The 24,080-nt window shown below is 36.6% G+C and overlaps 2 protein-coding genes across 3 annotated transcripts; one reads left to right on the top strand and one right to left on the bottom strand.

Annotated features, from left to right (window-relative positions):
• The first annotated feature begins 1,600 nt into the window (after window positions 1-1,600).
• LOC137253461 (uncharacterized) lies at window positions 1,601-8,301 on the top strand. Of its 2 annotated transcripts, none has more exons than XM_067790413.1 (4): window positions 1,601-2,505; window positions 6,968-7,079; window positions 7,164-7,647; window positions 7,712-8,301. In XM_067790413.1, the coding sequence occupies exons 1-4, from the start codon at window positions 2,461-2,463 to the stop codon at window positions 7,833-7,835; spliced, it is 765 nt and encodes a 254-aa protein (XP_067646514.1). In that variant the 5' UTR covers window positions 1,601-2,460; the 3' UTR covers window positions 7,836-8,301. The 2 variants fall into 2 exon arrangements, with proteins under 2 accessions (XP_067646514.1, XP_067646513.1); XM_067790412.1 differs by having other exon boundaries at window positions 1,601-2,535.
• A 1,013-nt stretch (window positions 8,302-9,314) lies between these two features.
• LOC137253462 (uncharacterized) lies at window positions 9,315-10,878 on the bottom strand. Its single transcript, XM_067790414.1, has 4 exons — window positions 10,825-10,878; window positions 10,367-10,768; window positions 9,654-9,856; window positions 9,315-9,561 (listed from the first exon to the last, which is right to left on the bottom strand). Exons 1-4 carry the CDS (start codon window positions 10,831-10,833, stop codon window positions 9,393-9,395), a joined length of 783 nt encoding a protein of 260 aa, XP_067646515.1. The 5' UTR covers window positions 10,834-10,878; the 3' UTR covers window positions 9,315-9,392.
• Window positions 10,879-24,080: the final 13,202 nt, after the last annotated feature.

Here is a 24,080-nt window from a genome sequence, read left to right as displayed (position 1 = left end):
GAAAATTTGTCAGACTGGTCTAAAGAATTGTTATCATTACAATGGATGTTGGAGATTATGAACTCGAATTTGTTTCTTGATATAGCTTCACAAACCAGTTCGTTGCTGCAATCTTTCGAGCGTTCCCAGAACATTCTTCTTCTGGGGATTGGAATGTATCCACGAATAAGCAGTATTCCAATGAAATATTTCATTTCAAATATATCCACCTGGAGTGTTTTATTTCTTTGAGGTGCATACCCATTTGTCTCTTTTGTCAATATTTCAAATAACTCATCGTCAAATATTGAGTAAAAAATAGCAGTTGGTGAATGTTAAGCTAAATCGAGAACTTCATTCAAACTCAGCATCTGCGCTAAAAACGTCTTCCGTCACGTAGTGATATTGTTTTCTTTTTTTAAGATTATTTTTCTTCGGGAGAAACTTTTTACTTCAGACAATGGTATGTCATCATCAGAATCCCATTCATCATGCACATTGTATTTCGAAAATACTTCAACGCCGCTGTTCATTTGCGAAGCTGGTAAATTATTTATATCAACATTATCTTCCTCCCCGGAATTCTCGCCGGTAGCATCTGCATTTGCATTTGTTGGTGGCAATAGTGCTATGGTATCAAAATCTGCACTATCATCCTACAAAATGGCCAAAGCTTCATGTAGAGAAAATCCCCTAAAAAATGTATATGTAGTATAATACGTGCCCAATGTCTTACATGTAGGACACCAAATTTTACGCTAATACCACAACTTCACTATAACACCAACAAAAGTTTTCTATGTACATAACAGTGGACGAATATTTCAAATATACGAACTTCGACAAAAAACATTCATTTTTTATATTTGAATTCCGACATTTTGAAACAAGCACAAATTTTTAAATTAATTTCGCAGAAACGGTAGAGAAAACTAACCAAAACGAACTGTCGCCAGCAAGGTAGAGACAAAAGCTAACCAAATGAGTAAAATTAGCGGTTCCCGGCAGTCCGTTACTCTTTATGTAAACAACTAAGTAAGTGGACTATATATAGGACATTGGGCATATCTGGGTTAAAAATTCGTTTATTTGTTTATGAACACCTTATCTCAGCTCAAAGTGCTTTGCATTCATGATGGGATAGAAACTTATTTCGAGTTAGTAACGGCATTGAAGAATTGATATGTAGTTCAGGAAAACCTACCACTGAGGTAAATTTTGGGCCGAAAGGAATTTTTGCTCTCACTATTGTCGGGTGTCCTTCGCTATAAAAAAAACACGTTTTCCTGACTTATCTAACTGCTCAGAGCACGTTTCATCTTCTGTACATATTATAATTCAATGTCTTATATTTTGGAAAGAGGTAATCTCGGACACTACTGAACGTATTGCAACTTTGCAAAAAAAAAAAACCGTTGGTTCGATTTACCTCCGAAGAAATAAAATAAAAAGTCGCACATCCATTTGTGAAGTATTTAATATTTGAATTTTAAAATTTTTTATATCAAACAAAGCATTGCTGCAAACGAATGCAAGTTAAGTAGCGTGATTGTGTGACTCGTAAATCGACTGCCCTTAGTTTATTCTGCTAACGAATTGGTTTACCGTGGATGTTGTTGATTTCACCATATATTGAGCAACTTACAGCTGTACAAAATAATAATGAAAAAAAAGGGCGAACTGAGGCTCTTACATATTATGGTCAAATTTTGTTAACATAGTGGCGAGTTCAAATTAACTCTAATTTGTTCTATTCAAATGCATTTATTTTCGTAATTTTTTGCGAGTTGTTGCTTTTTTTTACAGTCAATTGCATACGGAATTTTTTTTTTAATTTTATATAATTAATACTTTGATAAAGTTTATTCATTAAAGTAAATATAATTTGAAAAATGTGTGTAGGTGCGTTCATGAGAAGCATCATAATGACAAGACGCAAGTCCCATTTAGATGTCAGCACACGAAACGGTGCAAGATTTCGGGGAAAATATATGAATATGCGTCATCAGACAGGCTTCGTAACGTTAGCACGATTTTTTAGCAAGAATAAGCCCCACTCTAATGTAAACCTACATACATATATATGACCTAAGTAGCAGTATCACACCTACTGGAATAAACACAATTTAATTTACTCTGACGGCGTAACCACTTTGCTAGTACAATTTCAAGAATTAAAATCAAAAACGTCAACATGACAATTAACACTTCAAGTAACACAAAGGCTAAGAGCAGGCAAAAAACTAAGTAAATAACTTTACTAAATACATACCTAAATATGTAAAAGAAAGTTAAAACAAATTTGGTACTCTGCTCAAAATTTAGATAGCCCTTCAATGAGATGGCAGTTTATACAACAACTTACTAGCGGATAGCTGGCTCGTCCACGGAATGTCAACGAAAGTGAATCAAGGACTGATTTAAGTTAATAAATTGAAACAAAATCGAAAAATTTAAAACCGTGCTAAAAGTTGTATTTGTATGTACATCTGTATGTTCATTTGGAAAAGAATGTTGGAATGTGATGTGAGGAAAATAATTTTTATTATCTTAGAAGTACGTACCAGAGTGAATATCATAAGACGTATTTAAGTAACTGAGTAAATGAGATTTATTTTATATATGAGAAAAAGTGAGATTGTAATGAAATACTGAAGAGGAAAAATAAGTCAATAGGTCGGTCTGCTGTTTTGCCCGAAGCTCTGTGACAGCTGCAAATTTGAGCTACCCGGTTACTCTGCATCTCTCAGGCGAAGAACGTTCCTGTTCAGGATGCTGTGTCATCAAACTTCTTTTCTATAAAAATTATCTGGATGTTAACGCACCAAAATTGTAGCCCCATGAGCTGTCCTTTATCTGGGCAGCTCTCACCCAACCCTATCTAGCCTTAACTTAAAATACACAAGCCAACATCTCAGTGACTACCATCATTTCAAAGGGGTTAACTTTCATGCCACGCAAAAGTAGTTGAACAGAAAAAATTCGATAGAGGCACAAATTATATTTCCATATACAGCAGATTTCCGAAGATTTTAGCTCGAGGCAAACATATGCAGGAACAGTGATGATGATCAAGGGAATACTTCTTATCGTTTATATACGCCGAAGGCCATGATGAGCCCAGTTCCCTAATCGAAAACGATGGAGTATACGTTCTACCAACCGACCACGACGAAGATATAGAGCACAACGAAATTTTTAATTGACAGTTCTTGCTGAGATTTCATCCTAGGGACAGACAACTGCCCAAAGATCCATCTCCTTGGTTCATAAAGAGGCACCTACATCAATTCGGTTATATAGACGTCGTCGGTGTACTAGCGGGACATTATATAGGATCGAGGTAGGTCCTTTCAATCACAATAACCTCACGACTTGGTTCAATCTGAACTGCTCAGGTCTGTATAATTCCATATACATATATACCATAATTCTTAGTTTCCCAAACTAGCAGCATTTTTTATTACAACAACAAAGATAATAATAAACGAGGCTAGTTATAAGCAACCAAGAAGAAGAAGTAACACATTACCAATATTTATACTCAGTTGAGCAGAGCTCACAGAGTATATTAAGTTTGATTGGATAACGGTAGGTTGTACATATATAAAGGAATCGAGATAGATATAGACTTCCATATATCAAAATAATCAGGATCGAAAAAAAATTTGATTGAGCCATGTCCGTCCGTTCGTCCGTCCGTTAACACGATAACTTGAGTAAATTTTGAGGTATCTTGATAAAATTTGGTATGTAGGTTCCTGAGCACTCATCTTAGATCGCTATTTAAAATGAACGATATCGGACTAAAACCACGCCCACTTTTTCGATATCGAAAATTTCGAAAAACAGAAAAAGTGCGATAATTCATTACCAAAGACAGATAAAGCGATGAAACTTGGTAGGTGGGTTGAACTTATGACGCATAATAGAAAATTAGTAAAATTTTGGACAATGGGCGTGGCACCGCCCACTTTTAAAAGAAGGTAATTTAAAACTTTTGCAAGCTGTAATTTGGCTGTCGTTGAAGATATCATGATGAAATTTGGCAGGAACGTTACTCCTATTACTATATGTACGCTTAATAAAAATTAGCAAAATCGAAGAGGACCACGCCCACTTTTAAAAAAAAATTTTTTTTTTTAAGTAAAATTTTAACAAAAAATTTAATATCTTTACAGTATATAAGTACATTATGTCACCATTCAACTCCATTAATGATATGGTGCAACAAAATACAAAAATAAAAGAAAATTTCAAAATGGGCGTGGCTCCGCCTTTTTTCATTTAATTTGTCTAGGATACTTTTAATGCCATACGTCGAACAAAAATTTACCAATCCTTTTGAAATTTGGTAGGGGCATGGACTTTATGACAGTAACTGTTTTCTGTGAAAATCGGCGATATCGGTTGAAGCCACGCCCAGTTTTTATACACAGTCGTCCGTCTGTCCTTCCGCTTGGCCCTTAACACGATAACTTGAGCAAAAATCGACATATCTTTACTGAACTTAGTTCACGTACTTATCTGAACTCACTTTATCTTGGTATAAAAAATTAACGAAATCCGACTATGACCACGCCCACTTTTTCGATATCGAAAATTAAGAAAAATGACAAAAAATGCCATAATTCTATACCAAATACTAAAAAGGGGTAAACATGGTAATTGGATTGGTTTATTGACGCGAAATATAACCATAGAAAAAACTTTGTAAAATGGTTGTGACACCTACCATATTAAGTAGAAGAAAATGAAAAAGTTCTGCAGTGCGAAATAAAAAACCCTTGAAATCTTGGCAGGTATTACATATATAAATAAATTAGCGATATCCAACAGATGATGTTCTGGGTCACTCTGGTCCACATTTTGGTCGATATCTGGAAAACGCCTTCACATATACAACTACCACCACTCGCTTTTAAAACTCTCATTAATACCTTCAATTTGATACCAATATCGTACAAACACATTCTAGAGTCACCCCTGGTCCACCTTTATGGCGATATCTCGAAAAGGCGTCCACCTATAGAACTAAGCCCACGCCCTTTTAAAATAATCATTAACACCTTTCATTTGATACCCATATCGTGCAAACATATTCTAGAGTCACCCCTGGTCCACCTTTATGGGATATCTCGAAAAAGCGACCACCTATAGAACGAAGACCCACTCCCTTTTAAAAATTCTCATTAACACCTTTCATTTGATACACATGTCACACAAACACATTCCAGGGTTTCCCTCGGTTCATTTTCCTACATGGTTATTTTCCCTTATGTTGTCACCATAGCTCTCAGCTGAGTATGTAATATTCGGTTATACCCGAACTTAACCTTCTTTACTTGTTTTCATTACTCATGAAGTCTTACGCAAAATGCCGCAGGGTTTTATTTCTGCCGATTGTTATAACAACATAAAGTCTCTGCGGTGTCACAGCAAACTTCAATCATTTGTTGTTGTTTTTGTTGAAGCGACAAAGTTACTCCCCGAAGGTTTTGCGTATTGTTATCTATGTTGGTGACCTTTGTCGCATATAGATCCGGTACTTTCCGGTAACAAGCAGGATTAAGGCACTATGCTTTCAACTGGGGAATGATTCAACATGAACACATTAAACCTTTTAGGCAATATCCCACCTCCTAGTTCCATTAGGAAGCCAGAGCCTATCCTCAATAATATAAAATTCATACCTGCAACAACATTTCCCTATAGTAGGTGAGGTTGATAATTGCGTTGTGGAATCTGTGAAGCTATAATAAAGCTTTGCATTGAGCTTTAATCCTAACTACAACCCTTCGTATTTATCAGTGCACCTTCAAGCGAATCAGAAAGAGATCCCTGATACACACATTGTTATCAGTTTCTCCACTACATACGTGATTGTGAGGACGTCAGAAAATTTAGTGATGAGCTTTAAAAGATTTACGTACACAACAAAATAATTCCGTGCATTAAAACCCAGATCCTAAGCATATTAAGGGATATTAGACTTCGGCCTAGAGTGTAATAGTGTAATATCACGGTATTAACCTGTTACTAAGTTAAGCACTGCAGGAGATTTTGTCGTGAGCTGTGGGTGCTTCAGCGAACCTCGAAATATGACATCCCTCTCTTTATATGTACTTGATATGTAATCAATGTCATACTCTCCAAGTAAAAGTAAAATCTCTCTCAAATCATCTTTCCAAAGGAATTTCTGCAATAAATAACGAAATACGGAGCACACCAGGGTGTTCATTGGGGTGGAGTGGATTTATTTTTTTTCGAAATCGCTATTAGCTGACCTCCAGAAACTTACTTTTCTAGACCAGAAATAAGGTTGGAAATTTTTATTTCGCTCATCGTATGTTTAGTGGTGCCCCAACGCAACTAAACTTTGAAAAAGACGGTAGGTACAAATTTTTTTTTTGTCATCGATTTATTTTCGCTTGTTGTTATTGTGCTCATTGATTTCAAAGCCTACTGATTTTCATGACCTACTATGAATGTGTAAAACTCTTACTGATACACTTGATTAAAAACATACTATTATCAACAAAAAACTGTAAAATACCATTTAAGGTTTATCGTTTTTAGTTATAATATTAAATTTTACTAAAGTTATAAATATTAAAAAAGAAATAAAATAAATATGTAAATAATGAGCTTTGTAAAATCGCGATTATTTTACTCAACTTCTTGGGGCGGGGGGCACCTCATAACGCCATCCTACGAAAATAATATTTGGTAGTTTTGGTTAACTCTTATAAAGACAACTTTTCATTGATAGGACATTACAAAAAAAAAAAAAAACACAGTCCATAGGGTATCACTCCACCCTAGTGTTCATGTCTCGTGTCAATACGAATAGAGGCCCTTGTTCTTTAGAAATTGTCATTGCCACACAATTCTACTCAAACTATGATAATTCTCTCTCAATGTTATCCCGCTTTAGTGTAATGTTTTGTTTAATATACCTATTTTTTTAATCATTTTTAAATAACAGCTTACACTGTGGTCCTACTTCTTCATCGATTCAACAAAGGCAGCATGCAATGTTTGTCAGGATAATCAAGTAGCCTGCGTCAATTCCACATCCTTTTATCTCTGCTTCGGAGGTGAGTTTGATCGTACGATATACTAAACTAATAGGTATTATTCTGTACTTTCCTCTACTCCTTTGTACTCTTTTTTGTCACCAGAAAGCACCCCCTACACAGATGTTCTTTATCATTGCAAAGATGGATTCGAATGCACTGAGTTCAACGCCATTTGCCTGCAAGCGAGTGCAACACGTCCGCCAAGTTGTGGCTCCACCTCCCTCTGTGGCCAATGTACTGCACATCGTAATGCACTATTCGCTTGTATGAGTCGCACCACTTTTCAAATGTGCTATGGTGGCGTACGTCCTACCGGTCAATTGGGTTATTGTCCCACTGGATTTGTTTGTGATGCAACTAGTGATGCAATTTGTGTAAGTGCAGCCGGACCAAACACCGTAGCCTGTGATGTGATCGATAATTATAATCAGCCAGCTACAAATCCTACAACTGCTAGTCCAGCTTCCTCAGTGCCTACTGCGGGTAATACAAACAGTACCTTTCCATTAACACCGGCTGAGGTGTGCGCTGAGCAAACAGTCGTTGGGCTCTATCCAACAATGCCAAACGATCCATTTTGTAAGAGGTAGGCGTTTCTTAATTTAAATTAGGGTTAACATATTATTGATCGGATTTTTTATTACTTTCAGATATATTCACTGCCATATGATGGGTGGCGTCATGTCTGGTGTTGAGTACACATGTGCCACAGGTACTTACTACAACATGGAACATGAAGTTTGCACTATGTACAAACCTGGTTATTGCATTTGAGTTTTGGTTGAATGTATAGACATTTTAAGATACTTATTTTCGCCTTTTTGAGAACTGTTAGACATTTATAAAAGAGAACGAAAATCGACACTGATAAGGGCACAACGCCGAAATCGGTTTGTCTCGAAACTAAATTTGACAAGGGATGAGGGAAAATCGTTCCAATACACATCATTTAAAAAAAGGGATTTTATATTGTAATCGGAAAACTAATTAGTACCTGGAATAATTCAAGTGTAAAGAACTATTTACATTAAAGGTAAATTGAGATATTCTTCAGAGATATGCACTATGCTGGGAAGAAAAAAAAGTTATAAGCGGATCTCAGAAAACTTCAATAATATATATATATATATTTTTTTTTTGAGCATTTTGAGCATTAAAATGAATTATAGAATTTTTCTAGCCAAAAAAAGTTTCCACAAAAAACCGTTTCGGCTATATATGCAAGGATCAAAGAAACAGAAAGAAAATTTAGGGGTGGTCTTTTCAACCAAGTATAACATTGCTCCAAGTCTACCTTTATTTTGCCACTAAAAGCCGGAAGCGCTCCACGTTGGGCAACAACATGTTTTGTCACAGTTCACACGATAAATAACTAGATAACCATATATAACTAGATAACTATAAATAACTAGAAACAGTGTGGAAATAGCACCAAGAATACTTTCAAAACGTTGTGAAATTATGTGATTTGTCCCAACTACTGCCAATGATGCATGCTTAAGATGTGCACAACCAAACTAACTGTAAATCAGATGTAATAACTTAGAAAATAGATCTTAAGACAGGAACATAATAAGGTCTTCCAAGTTGTATCGGCACCCTGTAAAGTGGGTTCCCTGAGGGGCGTTGTACAGTGGGACACTCATAGGCCACACCAAAACGAGCAATTTGAAGATAATTCTATTAAACGCTGAAGTTATAGGTAAGTGTAACTATTGAGGGGTTCTGTCATGGTTACTTCCACGATTGTTTACTATTGCGTCAATGGGTACTGCAATCGCTACCATTACTGTCATATATACGGTTACTGTAGATGTTACGGTTGTTTTACCAGTGACGCAAGTGCGTTAACTTTTACAGTAACACTTATTTTAACAGTACCGGTTACTTTTACAGGTACGGTTACTTTTAAAGTTAATTACTTTTCTTGTTACATTTACTTTAACAATCACAGCTATGTTTGCTTTTACAGTAACGTTACTATCACGGTTTTGCGTACTTTTACGGTTGCTGTTACTCTTACCAATGCCATTCCGGTAACGATTTCGGTTATAGCTAACTAAAACGGTCAAGAGTAGTGTACGATAATAGTTTTGGTAAGAGTTGCTGCTACGGTTAAATTTTAAATTACAGTTTTGAGGTATTTCTGCAATTTTTTTTATGAATACGGATTTCATGCTATTCGAAATCGTTTTAGTCGAACATTTTCTCGATTGATTGTTGAAAAACTTTTGCGGTTACTTAAAAGCCATGGATAATTTAGACCTAACCAATGGTTTATTAGTTGCAGTTTAATTGAAACAAAAATAAAATGTGGTCCAACCTAATTTATCAGAAATTCAAATCAAAACTTCTTAGCGCCAACCTTTGAGTATTGCCAAGACAACGCGCCGGTATATTCGGTGTACAATAGCGAGATGAGCTGTTGAAATAAGTGGACCCCGGACAAAAGTAAAGAGCACCGTACCAAACGCTTCTGTTTACGAAACAATAGACGTATCTTTAAGGAGGAAAAAAAAACAAAACAAAAGATATAATTCTTTCACAATTTAAAAAATTACTCATTATATAATAAAAGTCTCATATACGAACTGTTTGCATGTGGTGGTGAGTTCATTTCCCGCTGGAAATCGACCATTTTGCTGAAGAGTTTGACAATATGACAATGGATTTGTTACGCTTACAATTTGCGATTGTGTAGTTGTTGTTGCCACTGTTTGAGTTGTATCAGTTGTAGATGTTTCTGTTGTTGTTGTTGTTTCAGTCTCCCCAGTACTAGGGCAAGTAGCTTGTATCTACAAAAAATAAGATGGGAGGAAAGGAGTAGGGGCGCATTTACTTATATAAAAACTTAAGTTGCCTGGCTTCGCTTTGGAGTAGGCAAGGGATTTTTAAATATATCCGCCTTTTGAATCAGAATTTTACGTCAAGTTTCGAGAATGTAAATGTTGGAGTAAAGCGAGTTAAAGTGCCACATACAAATTGGCAAAAATAATGCTCGATAGACTCTAATCAAATTTTCCTACGATTGCCACTAACTACACTGAAAGGAATGAATCAAGTCGGTTTTTTTGTTCTTCATTAAGCAAACATTCGGTAAAATTGATCGCAATATTATGGCTCATTCAATCAATTTTTTTATCAAGAAAAAAATTTGTTTTGTAATTTCAAAGAAGACGAACTGTTTATCTCAAATTAACAATTCTGTAAACACTAATATAAATAAAAATTAAATAGAAATGATCTACGATGATGGGATTTTCCCTCATATTAACAAAGAGTATAATTATTATTTTAATACTTACACCCATAGTCGAATTACCACAAATATATTTATAATCAATGTTACAAACATGATATGGTGCACAGGTGCCTCCCAAATCGCTAACTGTTGTTGTACCCAAACACAATGCGTATGTGCGTAGGCCAGTGCAAGCGAAGGTCCTCGTTGCATCGCAAGTATTACAATCACTGCAGTCACCTATCACATTGTCACCTGCACTGAGTTCACAAATGCTCGTTGATGTGGTTGAACAAATATATCCTGTAGGACAACTTGTCACGGTTTCGGTAGGTAAATCATTAACACAAACGCTGAACTGCGTCAACGAGACACATGCCAAGCTACTCTCAGAGCAAACATTGCAATTAGCGCAGCTGACCGAAGTCCATTTCATGTAGAAAGAAGTTAGCGAGAAAATCAGTAACTAGAACAAATATTTTTTTTATTTTAGGAAGTTTATATGACATTTGGCACTCATACCCATTGCATTTTAGATGTAGCTCACTTGATTACGTTTTGCAAGTTCAATTCAAACTGAACAACAACTATTTACAAAAGATTTGTATAATTTGCCTACAACTCTGCGCTATCTTATCTAGGGTTAAGAGATAGTTAAGCAAATCACTCTTCTTCAAACATAAATTTATTTTACTTGTAAAAGTGAGTCCATATTTGCATTTCAATAAAATAGTTCAGGTTCGAAAAAAATAAATATTGCCTCAAGAAAAGCTCTACATAACTTTTTACATATAAACATTATAGGCGTATGTTCCAGGAAACTACAGACGTGGATGGCTTCAAGTTCCTGCCAAAGTGCTTGTAGTTTCTAGATACTCTTGACTAATCCCGTTAATTCAGTCTCATAAAAGCCTATCTATTTCTTGGCGGAGTATTGTTAAAAATGTTATAAAATTTTTTTAACACTAATCCATTTTGACCACAGATCGCAAATACTAGTTCCCGAAACCGATATTTTCGTAGGAAATTGATACTTTTTCTATCAACAAAACGATATAATTCGATAACTTTTCGATAAAAGAGCAATGTCTTTTTTATAACAAATCGATAAACTTTCGTTGACACATGAATATTTTTTCGGTAAAAAATTGACACACTTTCGATAATAAACCTATAATAAGTAGATAATTCACTCTTAATAAAACGATAACTCTTAGATAACAGTTGGTATCGATAACAAGCCTTTTTTCGCCTCGCGAAACCTGGCATTATCACCGACTAAATCTTCCGCGACCTTATTTACAACATGGACGCCCCAAATGTCGACCATTTTGAACATTCACGTCGAAGGCACTACGCTACCGACTGTCCGACACCCCAAAATCTTGGGTGTGACGTTTGTTCAGGATCTACATTTTGGTGAGCACGCAGCCGCAATTGTTCCGAGAATTCAGAGTCGTAACAAAATCCTCAAATTCCTCGCTGGCAGTACTTGGGGAAAAGATAAAGAAACGCTCATGACTACATACAAAGCAATTAGCCAGCCGATTACGTGCTACGCGTCACCCATATGGTCGCCAAGCCTAAAAATCACCCACTGGAAGAAACTACAGGCCTGCCAAAATACTGCTCTCAGAATCGCCACGGGCTGTCTTCTTATGTCCCCAGAACACCATCTGCATAATGAGGCGAGAATACTCCCCATCAGGGAGAGAAATGAGATGCTGACCAAACAGTTCCTGTTGAATACCCAGAAACCTGGGCATCCCAACAGACATCTGATTGATGAACCAGCACCGCCTAGGGGCTTAAGGAGTCATCTCCGTAAGCATTTTGAGGAAATACGGCACCTGAGAACCCAGCCGTATGAAGTGAAAAAACACAAGCAGGTCCTTGGTGAACTCCATAAACAGGCGTCGGACCTTTATGCCGGGAATTGCCCGGTGAATCCAGTACTTAACGAAAATTATCCAAAACTTGCGGAAGAGGAACGCATACTCCCCAGGGAAACGCGTGTCACTCTTGCTCAACTTCGTTCTGGATACTGTAACAGGTTAAACTCTTACCTATCCAGAATCAACCCTGACATACAAAATGTATGCCCCGCTTGCAATGTGTCCCCACATGACACCAACCATCTCTTTAATTGTAATGTGGAACCAACGCCTCTAACACCCCTTTCCTTATGGTCCACCCCTGTTGAAACGGCAAGTTTCCTTGGACTCCCGTTAGAGGATATTGATGACAATTTGTGATCGGTCGCGGTTATTAGGTGGGGCGAGCATTGCTACAACAACAACAACAACATAACAAGCCAATGACACTTCGATAACAAACCAATAACATATCGATAGCAACCCCATAGTAATAACCCAGCTAAATAGCTCTAATATAGTTCCGAAATGATCCCGAAATAGTCACTAACATACTCCCGAAATTATCTCGAAATAATCCCATAATTATCTTAAAATAGTCCCGACATAATACCGAAACAGTTACCGCGAGATAGTTGTGCAATAATTCCTTCCCAAAACGATCTCAAAATAGTTCCTAACACAATCTCGATAAAATATAAAACAATCCCAAAATAATCTCAACATTACTACGTTGGAAATGATCCAAAAACAAACCCCAAAATCGTCCTGGACGAAGTCCCTGCATTTCCTCAAAATATACCATCGGGACGTATCTAGAATGATTTCTCTGGTTCAAATTTTCAGCAATAAAAATTATTTATAGGCCCCAATATTAAAATAATGCTAAAATTTTCATTTTGATTATTCCAATAGAGCAGACGGGAGATTAATCATTCTCGAAACCCTTTTTGGTTACAAAATAACAGTTTTAAGAAAAGCTTTGGCAATAAATCGCACTAAACGATCTCAGGCAAAGTGGAAAACGTTTAAAAATAGAAATTAATTACTAAAAAATACCGAAAAAGTAAAAACTTGTGTTCTTGGATATCGGTTACTGTTAGTGATAAGCCGAATTACTTTTTCTGGTTACCCCTTCGATGCAAACCGAAACCTAAATCCGTTCTCTTTTACGAATGTGTTTATATGAGTTTTTTTTTATTCACTCTTAAAATAAATCCATTTTTTAATGTTGGCCGTTCATATAATCCCTAACAAAATAAATATTTTTTAATTATCGCTTCCGCTTCTAAACCAAAGGTAAGCAGAAGAACAGCCAATGCTGAAAAAAGTCATAAACTTGAAGTTGCGATAAATTGTGTAAGTCATCTGAGTTAGATGTTGCAAGACCACATTCCAGAAAAAACTTTTTGAGAATAACAAGTGATACAAGAATAAATATTCTTGAAGAAAAGGAATAAAAAATGATAACGAAAAAACTGCATTTAATATGAGATCAACACATAAAAGGCAGGAATAAAATGTGAAACACAATAATTTGGTTGAAATGTGATAAACTGTTAAAAATCACATACCTTGCAGGCATAAAGATTGGTACGTGTTGTTTCATATACATATCACAACTAAAATATGCGCATTAAAATCCGGTTCTATGAAATTAAGAATAGGCACAGCCGAAGACAGTCCCATCCTTACTTGTTTAACGTTATTTTCGTATTCTTCGGATTCATTTTAAAATATTTTTAGGGATGATTTAGGGATTACTTCGGTGAACTTAACAGTGCTCATATTTTAGCTTAGGTTAGGTGGAACTGGTCAGACCGTCAGAACCTCACATAAGCTGAATGATCCCATAGTATTATTGTTATTTTTTAATTTTTCTAAATTGAAAAATTGAATTTTGTTTTTGGAATAGTAAGTAGAAAATTTTTCAGACAACCTGCCATAGCTGCGCAGATAGATCCATTTCGAAGGTGCTAAGCCTTCATCATCAGTACGCTTTAGGCATGCTGCACTAACCATTTAGCTATACAGCGGTGGTTTGTTTGACTGGCAAATTTGCTACTTCTATTCCTTTTTACCAACTATATTTATTCAGTGTTGCGCCATCTGGTGCAAATCACTGATAATGCTGAATTTTTGTTTATTGTCAATTACTTTGTTTGACATTCCCAAGTGCTCATGGTTTATTAACAATTGTTTTTGTTTTTAGCTGCCTATTGATAAATGATTCAAGGTTCGATTCGAGCTCAGGGCCAGAACAATAGCCAGGAATAGAAGTAGCAAATTTGCCAGTCAAACAAACCATCGCTGTATAGCTAAATGGTTAGTGCAGCATGCCTAAAGCGTACTGATGATGAAGGCTTAGCACCTTCGAAATGGATCTATCTGCGCAGCTATGGCAGGTTGTCTGAAAAATTTTCTACTTACTATTCCAAAAACAGAATACAATTTTTCAAATTAGAAAAATTAAAAAATAACAATAATTATCATTAGAAAAAAATTATTGTTCTGGCCTTGAGCTCGAATCGAACCTTGAATCATTTATCAATAGGCCGATAAAAACAAAAATAAAAGCTTCTTATTTTATGGCGCTGTCAAAGCGTAGTCCGACTTAAGCGTACGTAAGCTTTGAAAATGGAAGAACAAGACGTCTGTTTATATATTGCAACATGACACATCTCGTACACATCTATGACGATACGCCTCGTATGCATCAAGCTTTATCGATGCGGAGAGTGTTAATTCGCACTTGAGATCGTTCCGGTAGGAGGTCTGTTTTTACAAACTCAATTTTTATACTCAGCTGAGCATCGCTCATAGAGTATATTAATTTTGTTCGCATAACGGTACCCCGTAACGGCATAAACTAATCGAGATAGATATAGACTTCTATATATCAAAATGATCTGGTTGAAAAAAGAAATTCATTTAGCAATGTCCGTTCGTTCGTCCGTCCGTCTGTCCGTGAACACGATAACTTGAGTAAATTTTGAGGTATCTTAATGAAATTTGGTATGGAAGTTCCTGGGTACTGATCTCAGATCGCTATTTAAAATAAAAGAAATCGGACTATAAACACGCTCACTTTTTCGATATCGAAAATTTCGAAAAACCTAAAAAGTGCTATAATTTATTACCGAAGACGTATAAGCCGATATAACTTGGTAGGTGGGTTGACCTTATGACGCAAAATAGAAAATTAGTAAAATGTTGGACGGTAGGCGTGGCACCTTACTTACTTACTTAATTGGCGCTTAACCGTCTAAACGGTTATGGCCGTCCAACAAGGCGCGCCAGTCGCTCCTTGCTCCGCCAACCGGCGCCAATTGGTCACACCAAGGGAGTTTAAATCGTTTTCCACCTGGTCCTTCCAACGGAGTGGGGGCCGCCCTCTACCTCTGCTTCCATAGGCGGGTTCCGATAGAAACACTTTCTTGGCCGGAGCATCATCTTTCATTCGCATAACATGGCCTAGCCAGCGCAGCCGCTGCGCTTTAATTCGCTGGACTATGTTGATGTCTGCGTATAGCTCGTACAGCTCATCATTAAATCTTCTTCGGTACTCGCCATCGCCAACGCGTAGAGGTCCATAAATCTTTCGAAGAACTTTTCTCTCGAACACTCCCAAAGCCGCTTCATCTGCTGTTGTCATGGTCCATGCTTCTGCCCCATATAGCAGGACGGTACGATAAGTGACTTGCAGAGTACGATTTTCATTCGCCGAGAGAGGACTTTACTTTTCAATTGCCTACCTAGTCCAAAGTAGCATTTATTGGCAAGATTGATTCTTCGCTGGATTTCAGTGCTGATGTTGTTGCTAGTGTTGATGCTGGTTCCCAAATAAACGAAGTCTTTTACTATTTCGAAATTATGGCTGCCAACAGTAGCGTGGTTGCCAAGGCGCATATGCACTGACTCTTTGCTCGATGACAGCAGGTACTTCGTTTTGTCCTCATTCACCATCAAACCCATCTTTACCGCTTCTTTTTCCAGCTTGGAGTAAGCAGAACTAACAGCGCGGGTGTTTAGGCCGATGATATCAATGTCATCAGCATATGCCAGTAATTGCACGCTTTTATGGCACCGCCTACTTTTAAAAGAAGGTAATTTAAAAGTTTTGCAAGCTGTACTTTGTCAATCGTGGGAAATTTGCTGGCAAGCTTTATAAAACAAACACGTTGCGATGTGCGGGAGCTTTCTCTACAACGCAGCTGTTCCGTACTCGGGCTGTATAAAAAATTTTTATGTTTTATTTCGCTTTAACTTGGATTGGTAGAGCTTATGATCTCTCGAATTTGTTGGGGAAAAAATTTCATCTTCTCGCCAACTCGTAAGGTTTGCGAACTTCTCTACATTTAATTTAAGCCGAGTTGTCGTTTTTTTAAGCCTCAGAATGCTCGCTTTCAGTTGCTTATTTTTGGGCGAAATGTCAAGAGTTATTTTTGGTTTTATTTTGATTAATAAATTGTCATGAAATGTAAAAAGGGTTACGTGTGAAATTTGCAATTAATATAAACCATTTGTTACACATGTTTATTAAAAACTGAATTTCAGGACTTAGAGAACGCAAAAAAGCATTAACACCGCAAAAAACAAGAAAAGTAGAAATATGTGCATATATATTAGGATTATTAATCAAGTAAACGATTTTTCCAGTCTAGCTCTTTCGAACGGTTATATCAAACTTACATTTGAACTTTGGTCCCGATTGGAGACGGTTAAGGGGTATCGCACATGGTCACAGTAAAAATTCCTCTAATTATCTCCATTCGAAGCCAAAATTTCTAAGTGACTTTTTTAAACTTAAATAAATGTAAGGCGCGATAACCTCCGAAAGGATCTAAGGCCGAGCTTCTCTTCCACTTTGCGTCGTGCTCCTATTGATTTTCCCTACAAATCGGCCGGACGGGACCTACATGTTCTATGCCGACTCCGAACGGCATTTGCAAGGCAGATGAGTTTTCACTGACAGCTTTTCATGGCAGAAATACACCCGGAGCGCTTGCCAAACACTGCCGAGGGGCGACCCCGCCTAGAAAATTTTTCTTCTAATTGAGAAACCTTATTTCTAAAATTTTGATGTTGCTTTGCCCGGGGTGTGAACCCAGGGCATACGGTGTGGTAGGCGGAGCACGCTACCATCACCCCACGGCATTACCTTTTCAAGTGGTGAGACTGGAAAAAATCTGTAATTTGATTTATAAGAACCATCCTAGTATGCATGTATTTTCATCGAAACATGGATATTGGGTTCATTATACATACACAAGTGCACTTATATGAGGACATATGGAGTGTCCTTGAAAGTATTTTGCCAAAGCATGTACGAGTTCGCTTCTTAGCTATTTATTTCTTTGGCTTACTTACAAAATTTGCACCAAGTTTACAAGACTCTGTGGCGCCTTTGTGCCGCAAACAAATTTATAAGCAGAAAGCACTGCAACAAGGACGTTTTGGAACATTGAGTAAACGACTTATTTGAATAATTGCTATTTTGGCTCCAAAAATATATTTATATACGTATTCAATAAACACATATCTAATAACTAATGTATTATAAGGGGTGTGTCTGTTTCGCTATTCAAGCAATCTTATGGCGTTTTCTTTTCTGGAAAAAGTATTACCCTAATGTCGCACTCTTAAGTTCTAACTTTTAAAGTAGTTCATTTGGCGCTTTACAAAAAGGCTGATTTTCTTATTCAGTGGGAAATAATTGCGAAAGGAACACACAAAACTTACGAGAGACCTGAGAATAACCAAGCTATCGATAAAGACTTGTTTCATTATAAACTGGAATAAGTACATGCCACGGCATTTAATTATATAGGTCAAAATGCATCTTTCGTCCTAGAGACGAAAGATTTTCCTTCACATTGTAATAACTCTCTACGGATCAATCATAATTTACTTCGCCACGCCTCGAAACTTTCACACTTCTAGTACCTGGTGACTTCTAATCAAAGAAAGAAAACCCAGATCAAACAAACCCGTTTTAGTTACATACAACAATATAAGGGTTTAGAATATAGCAGAGGTAGAGCATTACTGGGAGAACGGTAACTAGCATCCCGGCTATATGGTTGCCCAAATGGCAGTAGGAATCGGCATGCATCGACTTGCAAGATTAACTATAATCTAAAAATTTTACCAAGGGCTATAGGTATCTACTAAGTGGTTACAGTGTGATTGTGCATCGACTCGGAGGCTACCCAAAGGAACAATACGCCTTTGGGTAGCCTCCGACAAATTTTCTATAACAAGTGAATAACTTCTTCATAACAAAGCAAAAACGTTTTAATAACAAATCGAAAGCTTTTTATAACAAATAGATAACTTATGAATAAACACCGATCACAAATTGATAACACTCCGATATCAAATCGATAAGTTTTCAACAAAAAAATTAATAGCTTCTCGATAGTAAATCGATATCTTTTCAAAACAAGCTGACAAATCATCTATAGACTCCTTGCCTTGTTATCCAGTTATCCCATTGTTCCCACACTATGCCACATTCTGTAGTCCCCCCTAATAGCATGCTCCTTCCGAAAACTATGCTTACGTTTACACTTATCTTACGCTTATGTTCTGGTTTCCCCTATACCGTGCGCAAAGATGTTCACTAAACAAAAACTTAAGTAATTGCCACGTAGAACGAAAGAACCTTTTGAAAGCTTACGTAAAGTATCTAAAGGCTATTTACTACTTCACGGTTACGTTGCTATAAAATAAAATTACATTAAAATTAACCTTTTTGCATAAAATTCAAGTCATATTCCTCCTCATGTGACAGAGCACCTGAGCAGTTCTACGTGATACATACGAAATCTAGTAAATCTGTAAATACATACATATGTATAAGTATCAATGCACTCCGAAGTATAACAACACAGATGATTCAAACAATCACTTGTGTGACAATCATACAATTAAAAGAAAAAATACGAATTTTAAGTATTCTTTGCAAAATTCAACTTGTGGCCAAAAAAAGTAAAAGCACTGCTAAAGGTACACCACATGCGGCACGCAACTTTTGAACCCACATACCTGCATGTTTCGGTTGCAGTGCGTTCGAATAAGGAGAGGGTTTCACAGGCAGTGGTGAGAATAAAATGCACTTCGAACAAGAACCTCCGGAAAAAAACAAACAAGTAAAGAAATCGAATTACGAGTGGTACCGAACTTTATATACCCGGATGTGTTTCTGAAGTAAAATGCTGCAATTTGATATTTTAAGTGATTTTATCTATCAGTGATAACAGTTCGAACTTATAAATAAAGTTTTTATAAAGGTGGGCTTGGTCTTCAAACCGATTTTGGCAATGCTTCCCCCTGGTCTATAGCTAATAGCAAAAATAACGCTTTTGGAAAATTTGAGACTAATACCTTTTTCAATTACTGGCTTTTTATGTTTTCAACTTTCTTCCTTTAAATTTAGGCAGTGCCACGCCTATTTCCCAACATTTTACTAAATTTTTAAGTTGCATCAATCCATTGGCCAAGTTTGATCAATTTATCGGCATAAGTTATAAAATATGTATAAAATTGTTTCCATTATTCGAAATTTTTGATATCAATTTCTCTCATTTTCAACACCATTCTATTGTAGCTCCATATTAACCCGAGTATTGAGTTTGATAACTATCGATTATTGCTGAAGTTATCATATTAACTTGTGAACGGGTGGACCAACAGACAGCTAAGGCGCAATCGAAGTCATTTTTACACCGATAATTTCGATTCGTATCCATTATACCAAGTAAGTACAACTGGGTATAAAAATAATGAATTGAGTCGAAAGGGAACCGAGTTGAAGTTAAATTGAATATTCCTTTGATGATGAATTTGCTTGCTGTAGTGCAAATGCAACTTTGTGTCTTCAATAAGAAATAATTGCAAATTCTTGTGCGACCATGAACATGCGTGTATGTATGTCGATATGTATATCATATACCTATATGTACAATGTATTGCAGGTATGAATGATGTCTTTTGAATTCAACTATGGAATAGAGCTCAATTGCACGTTCTTGAATCATCGATGCAATGCAATGATGTACATGATTTTGTTGTGATTGCCTGCCTAAGTATATACATTAGGCTGCTCCTTATTAATCAAACAAAAGATTTTGATTAGTCTCACCATTTGAGATGGTAATATCAAGATTACATATAAAACACTAAAATTTTGGTCCTGGTTGCAAACGGTTAAAGCGTCTTGCACATGGGTTCAAGTTCAGATTACACTATGAAAAAAAATTCCATTAAAATATGAACTTATACCACTGTGCCACATCTAATCACGGTTCTGATCAGGACCAATATTTATATATAATATAGTCTACTATACATTTTATTATTATTTATAACATTTTAAATTTTGCATCGTAGAAAGCCAAAAAAAAAGAATAATTTTTGACTGTCCCTATTCATCTGGAGAATTCACTACGAAAATTGCCAAATTATTTTCTTGTATTTTTATTCATTTCTTTTTTTGCTGCATTTCGTCATTATACTTGATTCTAGGCGATACAAAAAATTATTTGTTACGGAGAATGGCCACTTTCTTAATTTTTTGAGTGTCTATAGCGAAGTCGTAACTTTGACCCCTCAATCGTCCCCAGTCGGGACAAAAGTTTATGTGTGATATGTTTGTATTTGGTAATACCGTTTGAAGTAGTGAGACAGGAAAGAAATATTTATTTGATTTAAAAATACCACCTTAGTATACATACATATGATCATATGTGTGTATTCGAGTATTTTAACCAACTTTAGCAAATCTAAGTATATTCATACATGCATTTATATAATAAGTAACTATATATGCTACATCATACTCGTTCTTCGGGTATTCAAAATACTCCACATATGCCTTCCCCTGAATCCCCTTTTACAACAGCACTGCATACAGGGTGTTACTTTTTTTGTTACTTTAAAAAATTTCATTGCCATTCAGAGTCGGCATAAAACATGTAGGTCCCGTCCCACCAATTACTAGGTAAAATATGCCCTCGGATTGAAAATAATCTGGAGTTTACTATGATAGGAAATCAATGCCTTCTTAGGCTAAGTTTATGATCGAGCGTAATCACATCGCGCGATGCGACGAGAAACGCTCCATTGCTTATTACATTTTCGCTAGCGTTATCGCTGGCGATTGAGTGTCTATAGTAGAGCGAAATCGCAAGCGATGGAATGCTCAACAATATAACTCAAAATCTTTTTATTCACGTTGTGGCAGTGTAGAGAAAGCAACATACGTACATTAACTCATAAAACTTTATTATTAGAAAATTGCATTTGTTACGAAAAAAATATTTAAAAAGTATACATAAGAAAAAATATCAAGTGCATCCAACCGCCAAAGAAAGAAAATATTGTGGTGAATTCCATAATTTACATGTACATAGGTAATCTGCATGACGCAAATTCCACAAGCACTGCTTGTCACGTACCTTTTCAATAAAAACATCCATATTGTTTTCGTCGCTTGTAATGAATGTAAATAAATTAATTAGTTCGAGACTCCGCTGCTCTATGAAAGCGATATAGCTGCCAGCCAGTCACGGTGGGCTCAGAAGTGATGAACATAATGGGATAAGACATTCACATTAGGCATCGCCTGCTAACAACCCAAAAAGCAGTTGCGATTTCCAGCAAAGGACGGAGAGGGAACCTCGACATTGCTAAATTATGTATGACTTGTTAAAATTTACCACCCAATACACAACATCAACACCACTCCCTACAGGGAAGTATTTTTACCGACAGTCCTGATGGTCGTATCATTACAATAGTTTGAATTGACCACGTAGCTTCTGCTAGTTTATCCTACCTTAAAGTATCAAAAAAACCACTATACTAATCACCCTTTACACACCAACCAGCATTTGAGCAAACGCAAAATCGAAACCACATTTGCAATCCTTTGTTGGATAGTTAGTTGACTCCCTGGCTGGTTAGTTGGTTGGCTCGCTATGTCCATTGGACCGACTTGCTGCCTTAAAGCCTATTGACGTCCATTCGTCTGTGATCGAAGCAATGTGTATATGAAGTTTTCCTGTTGGTTGCTGCACATATTTTGCATTGCACTGCATATTCCCTTTCCTGTGGTGTATTTGTTCGCGATTTAAAATTGCACAGCACAGAATTCGCACACAGATCGAAATGAGCGCAAATAAAATGAAGCCGAATGGCACTACTCAGGTGAGATCTTGCATATGATAAGCTCAAGAACGCATTCCCAAACACAAGCGCACGTTTAAACTCATATGAAAGGTGCCTATTTAAGTGTATGTATGTACATATATCTATAATCTTCATACTTTTCGGCAGCTTTGTGCCATATTCCAGTTATGTTGGGTGCTGGTCGGTCTGTCGGCTTGTCGATTTCGTTGTCTGCCTATTATGCTCCTTACAGGAACGTGCTGTGCCACGGTTCAAGGTGGCGATGCATAGCTGAATTTTTGCAAAATGCAAAAAATAAAGATGCACAGTGTGTCGATGGTGCGAATTTCGGAGATAAATGTATTTATTACTTTATAAAGGTAAAGGTAAAGGTAAAGGTAAGGGTAAAGGTAAAGGTAAAGGTAAAGGTAAAGGTAAACGTAAAGGTAAAGGTAAAGGTAAAGGTAAAGGTAAAGGTAAAGGTAAGGGTAAAGGTAAAGGTAAAGGTAAAAGTAAAGGTAAAAGTAAAGGTAAAGGTAAAGGTAAAGGTAAAGGTAAAGGTAAAGGTAAAGGTAAAGGTAAAGGTAAAGGTAAAGGTAAAGGTAAAGGTAAAGGTAAAGGTAAAGGTAAAGGTAAAGGTAAAGGTAAAGGTAAAGGTAAAGGTAAAGGTAAAGGTAAAGGTAAGGTAAAGGTAAAGGTAAGGGTAAAGGTTTTGGTAAAGGTAAAGGTAAAGGTAAAGGTAAAGTTAAAGGTAAAGGTAAAGGTAAAGGTAAAGGTAAAGTTAAAGGTAAAGGTAAAGGTAAAGGTAAATGTAAAGGTAAAGGTAAAGGCGAATGGGAATGGGAAATAGAGGATGGAGGGGGAGGGAATCTTATAAGTTAAAAAAGGAGTGGTATAGAAGTAAAAATAAGATTGAGGTTAGGCAATTAATCATAGAAATGAAATAGGAAAGGAGCAAGTAGAAAGGATGGGTAAGGAAGCGAGGAATAAGCTGGAAATGGAGAGAGAAGAGGGAGACAAAGGAAGATAATCATGTATTAAAAACCGACACCTCAGTGGGGTGTCGCTATATTCGGCTGCCAGTTCGAAAACGGAGATTTTCTGGTCCTAAGTCGAAGTATGCTATCGATATAGAACAAAAATAATTACAGCACAAATAACGTTTGTCCCACAGTACCATTATCTACCACAGCATCAACACTTAATTCATTGATTTATTTCTTATTTTGCTGCGGGCTGCACTTTAGTTTTGGCCTTAAGCTAGAGGAGGGTGTGAAGGCAAATGACATCGATTGTGTGCAAAGATGCACATTCCTATGGATGCAACATATCGTCGTCAGCAGCAGGAAAGTCATGCTGGTGGGAGGTTAAACATATCTACGTATTTTTCTTATTCTTCCTTCATGCTTTATATCATCTTGCACTAATCGAATAGCGCCGCCCGTAGCTCTGGAAGTATCAGAGGCGATACTACATTTAAGAGTTACATCAATGCTTGGTAATTTGCTAGTAGCCATTTCATATCAGAGAAGCCCATTAATTATACAGTTTGGTTTATTTCTTCACAGCAGTAGAATGCTTTGACTTTGGTTTTGGCGTAAATTTTGCTACTTCTTCCAGGTGGTTTTAGCTTTTAAGTTTTGCGAAGAAGCTGTAGGGAGGGAAAGAGGAAGAGATGAAAAGAAGCATTATCATCGGCCGATTTCCAGAACCGCCGCAAGTACTGCAAAA

This window comes from Eurosta solidaginis, chromosome 5 (genome assembly GCF_040869045.1).
Source record: "Eurosta solidaginis isolate ZX-2024a chromosome 5, ASM4086904v1, whole genome shotgun sequence".
In the NCBI taxonomy this organism is placed as follows: Eukaryota; Metazoa; Arthropoda; class Insecta; order Diptera; family Tephritidae; genus Eurosta; species Eurosta solidaginis.
The sequence above is the reverse complement of the archived record's forward strand: the minus strand, read 5'-3'. Positions and strand labels throughout refer to the sequence as shown.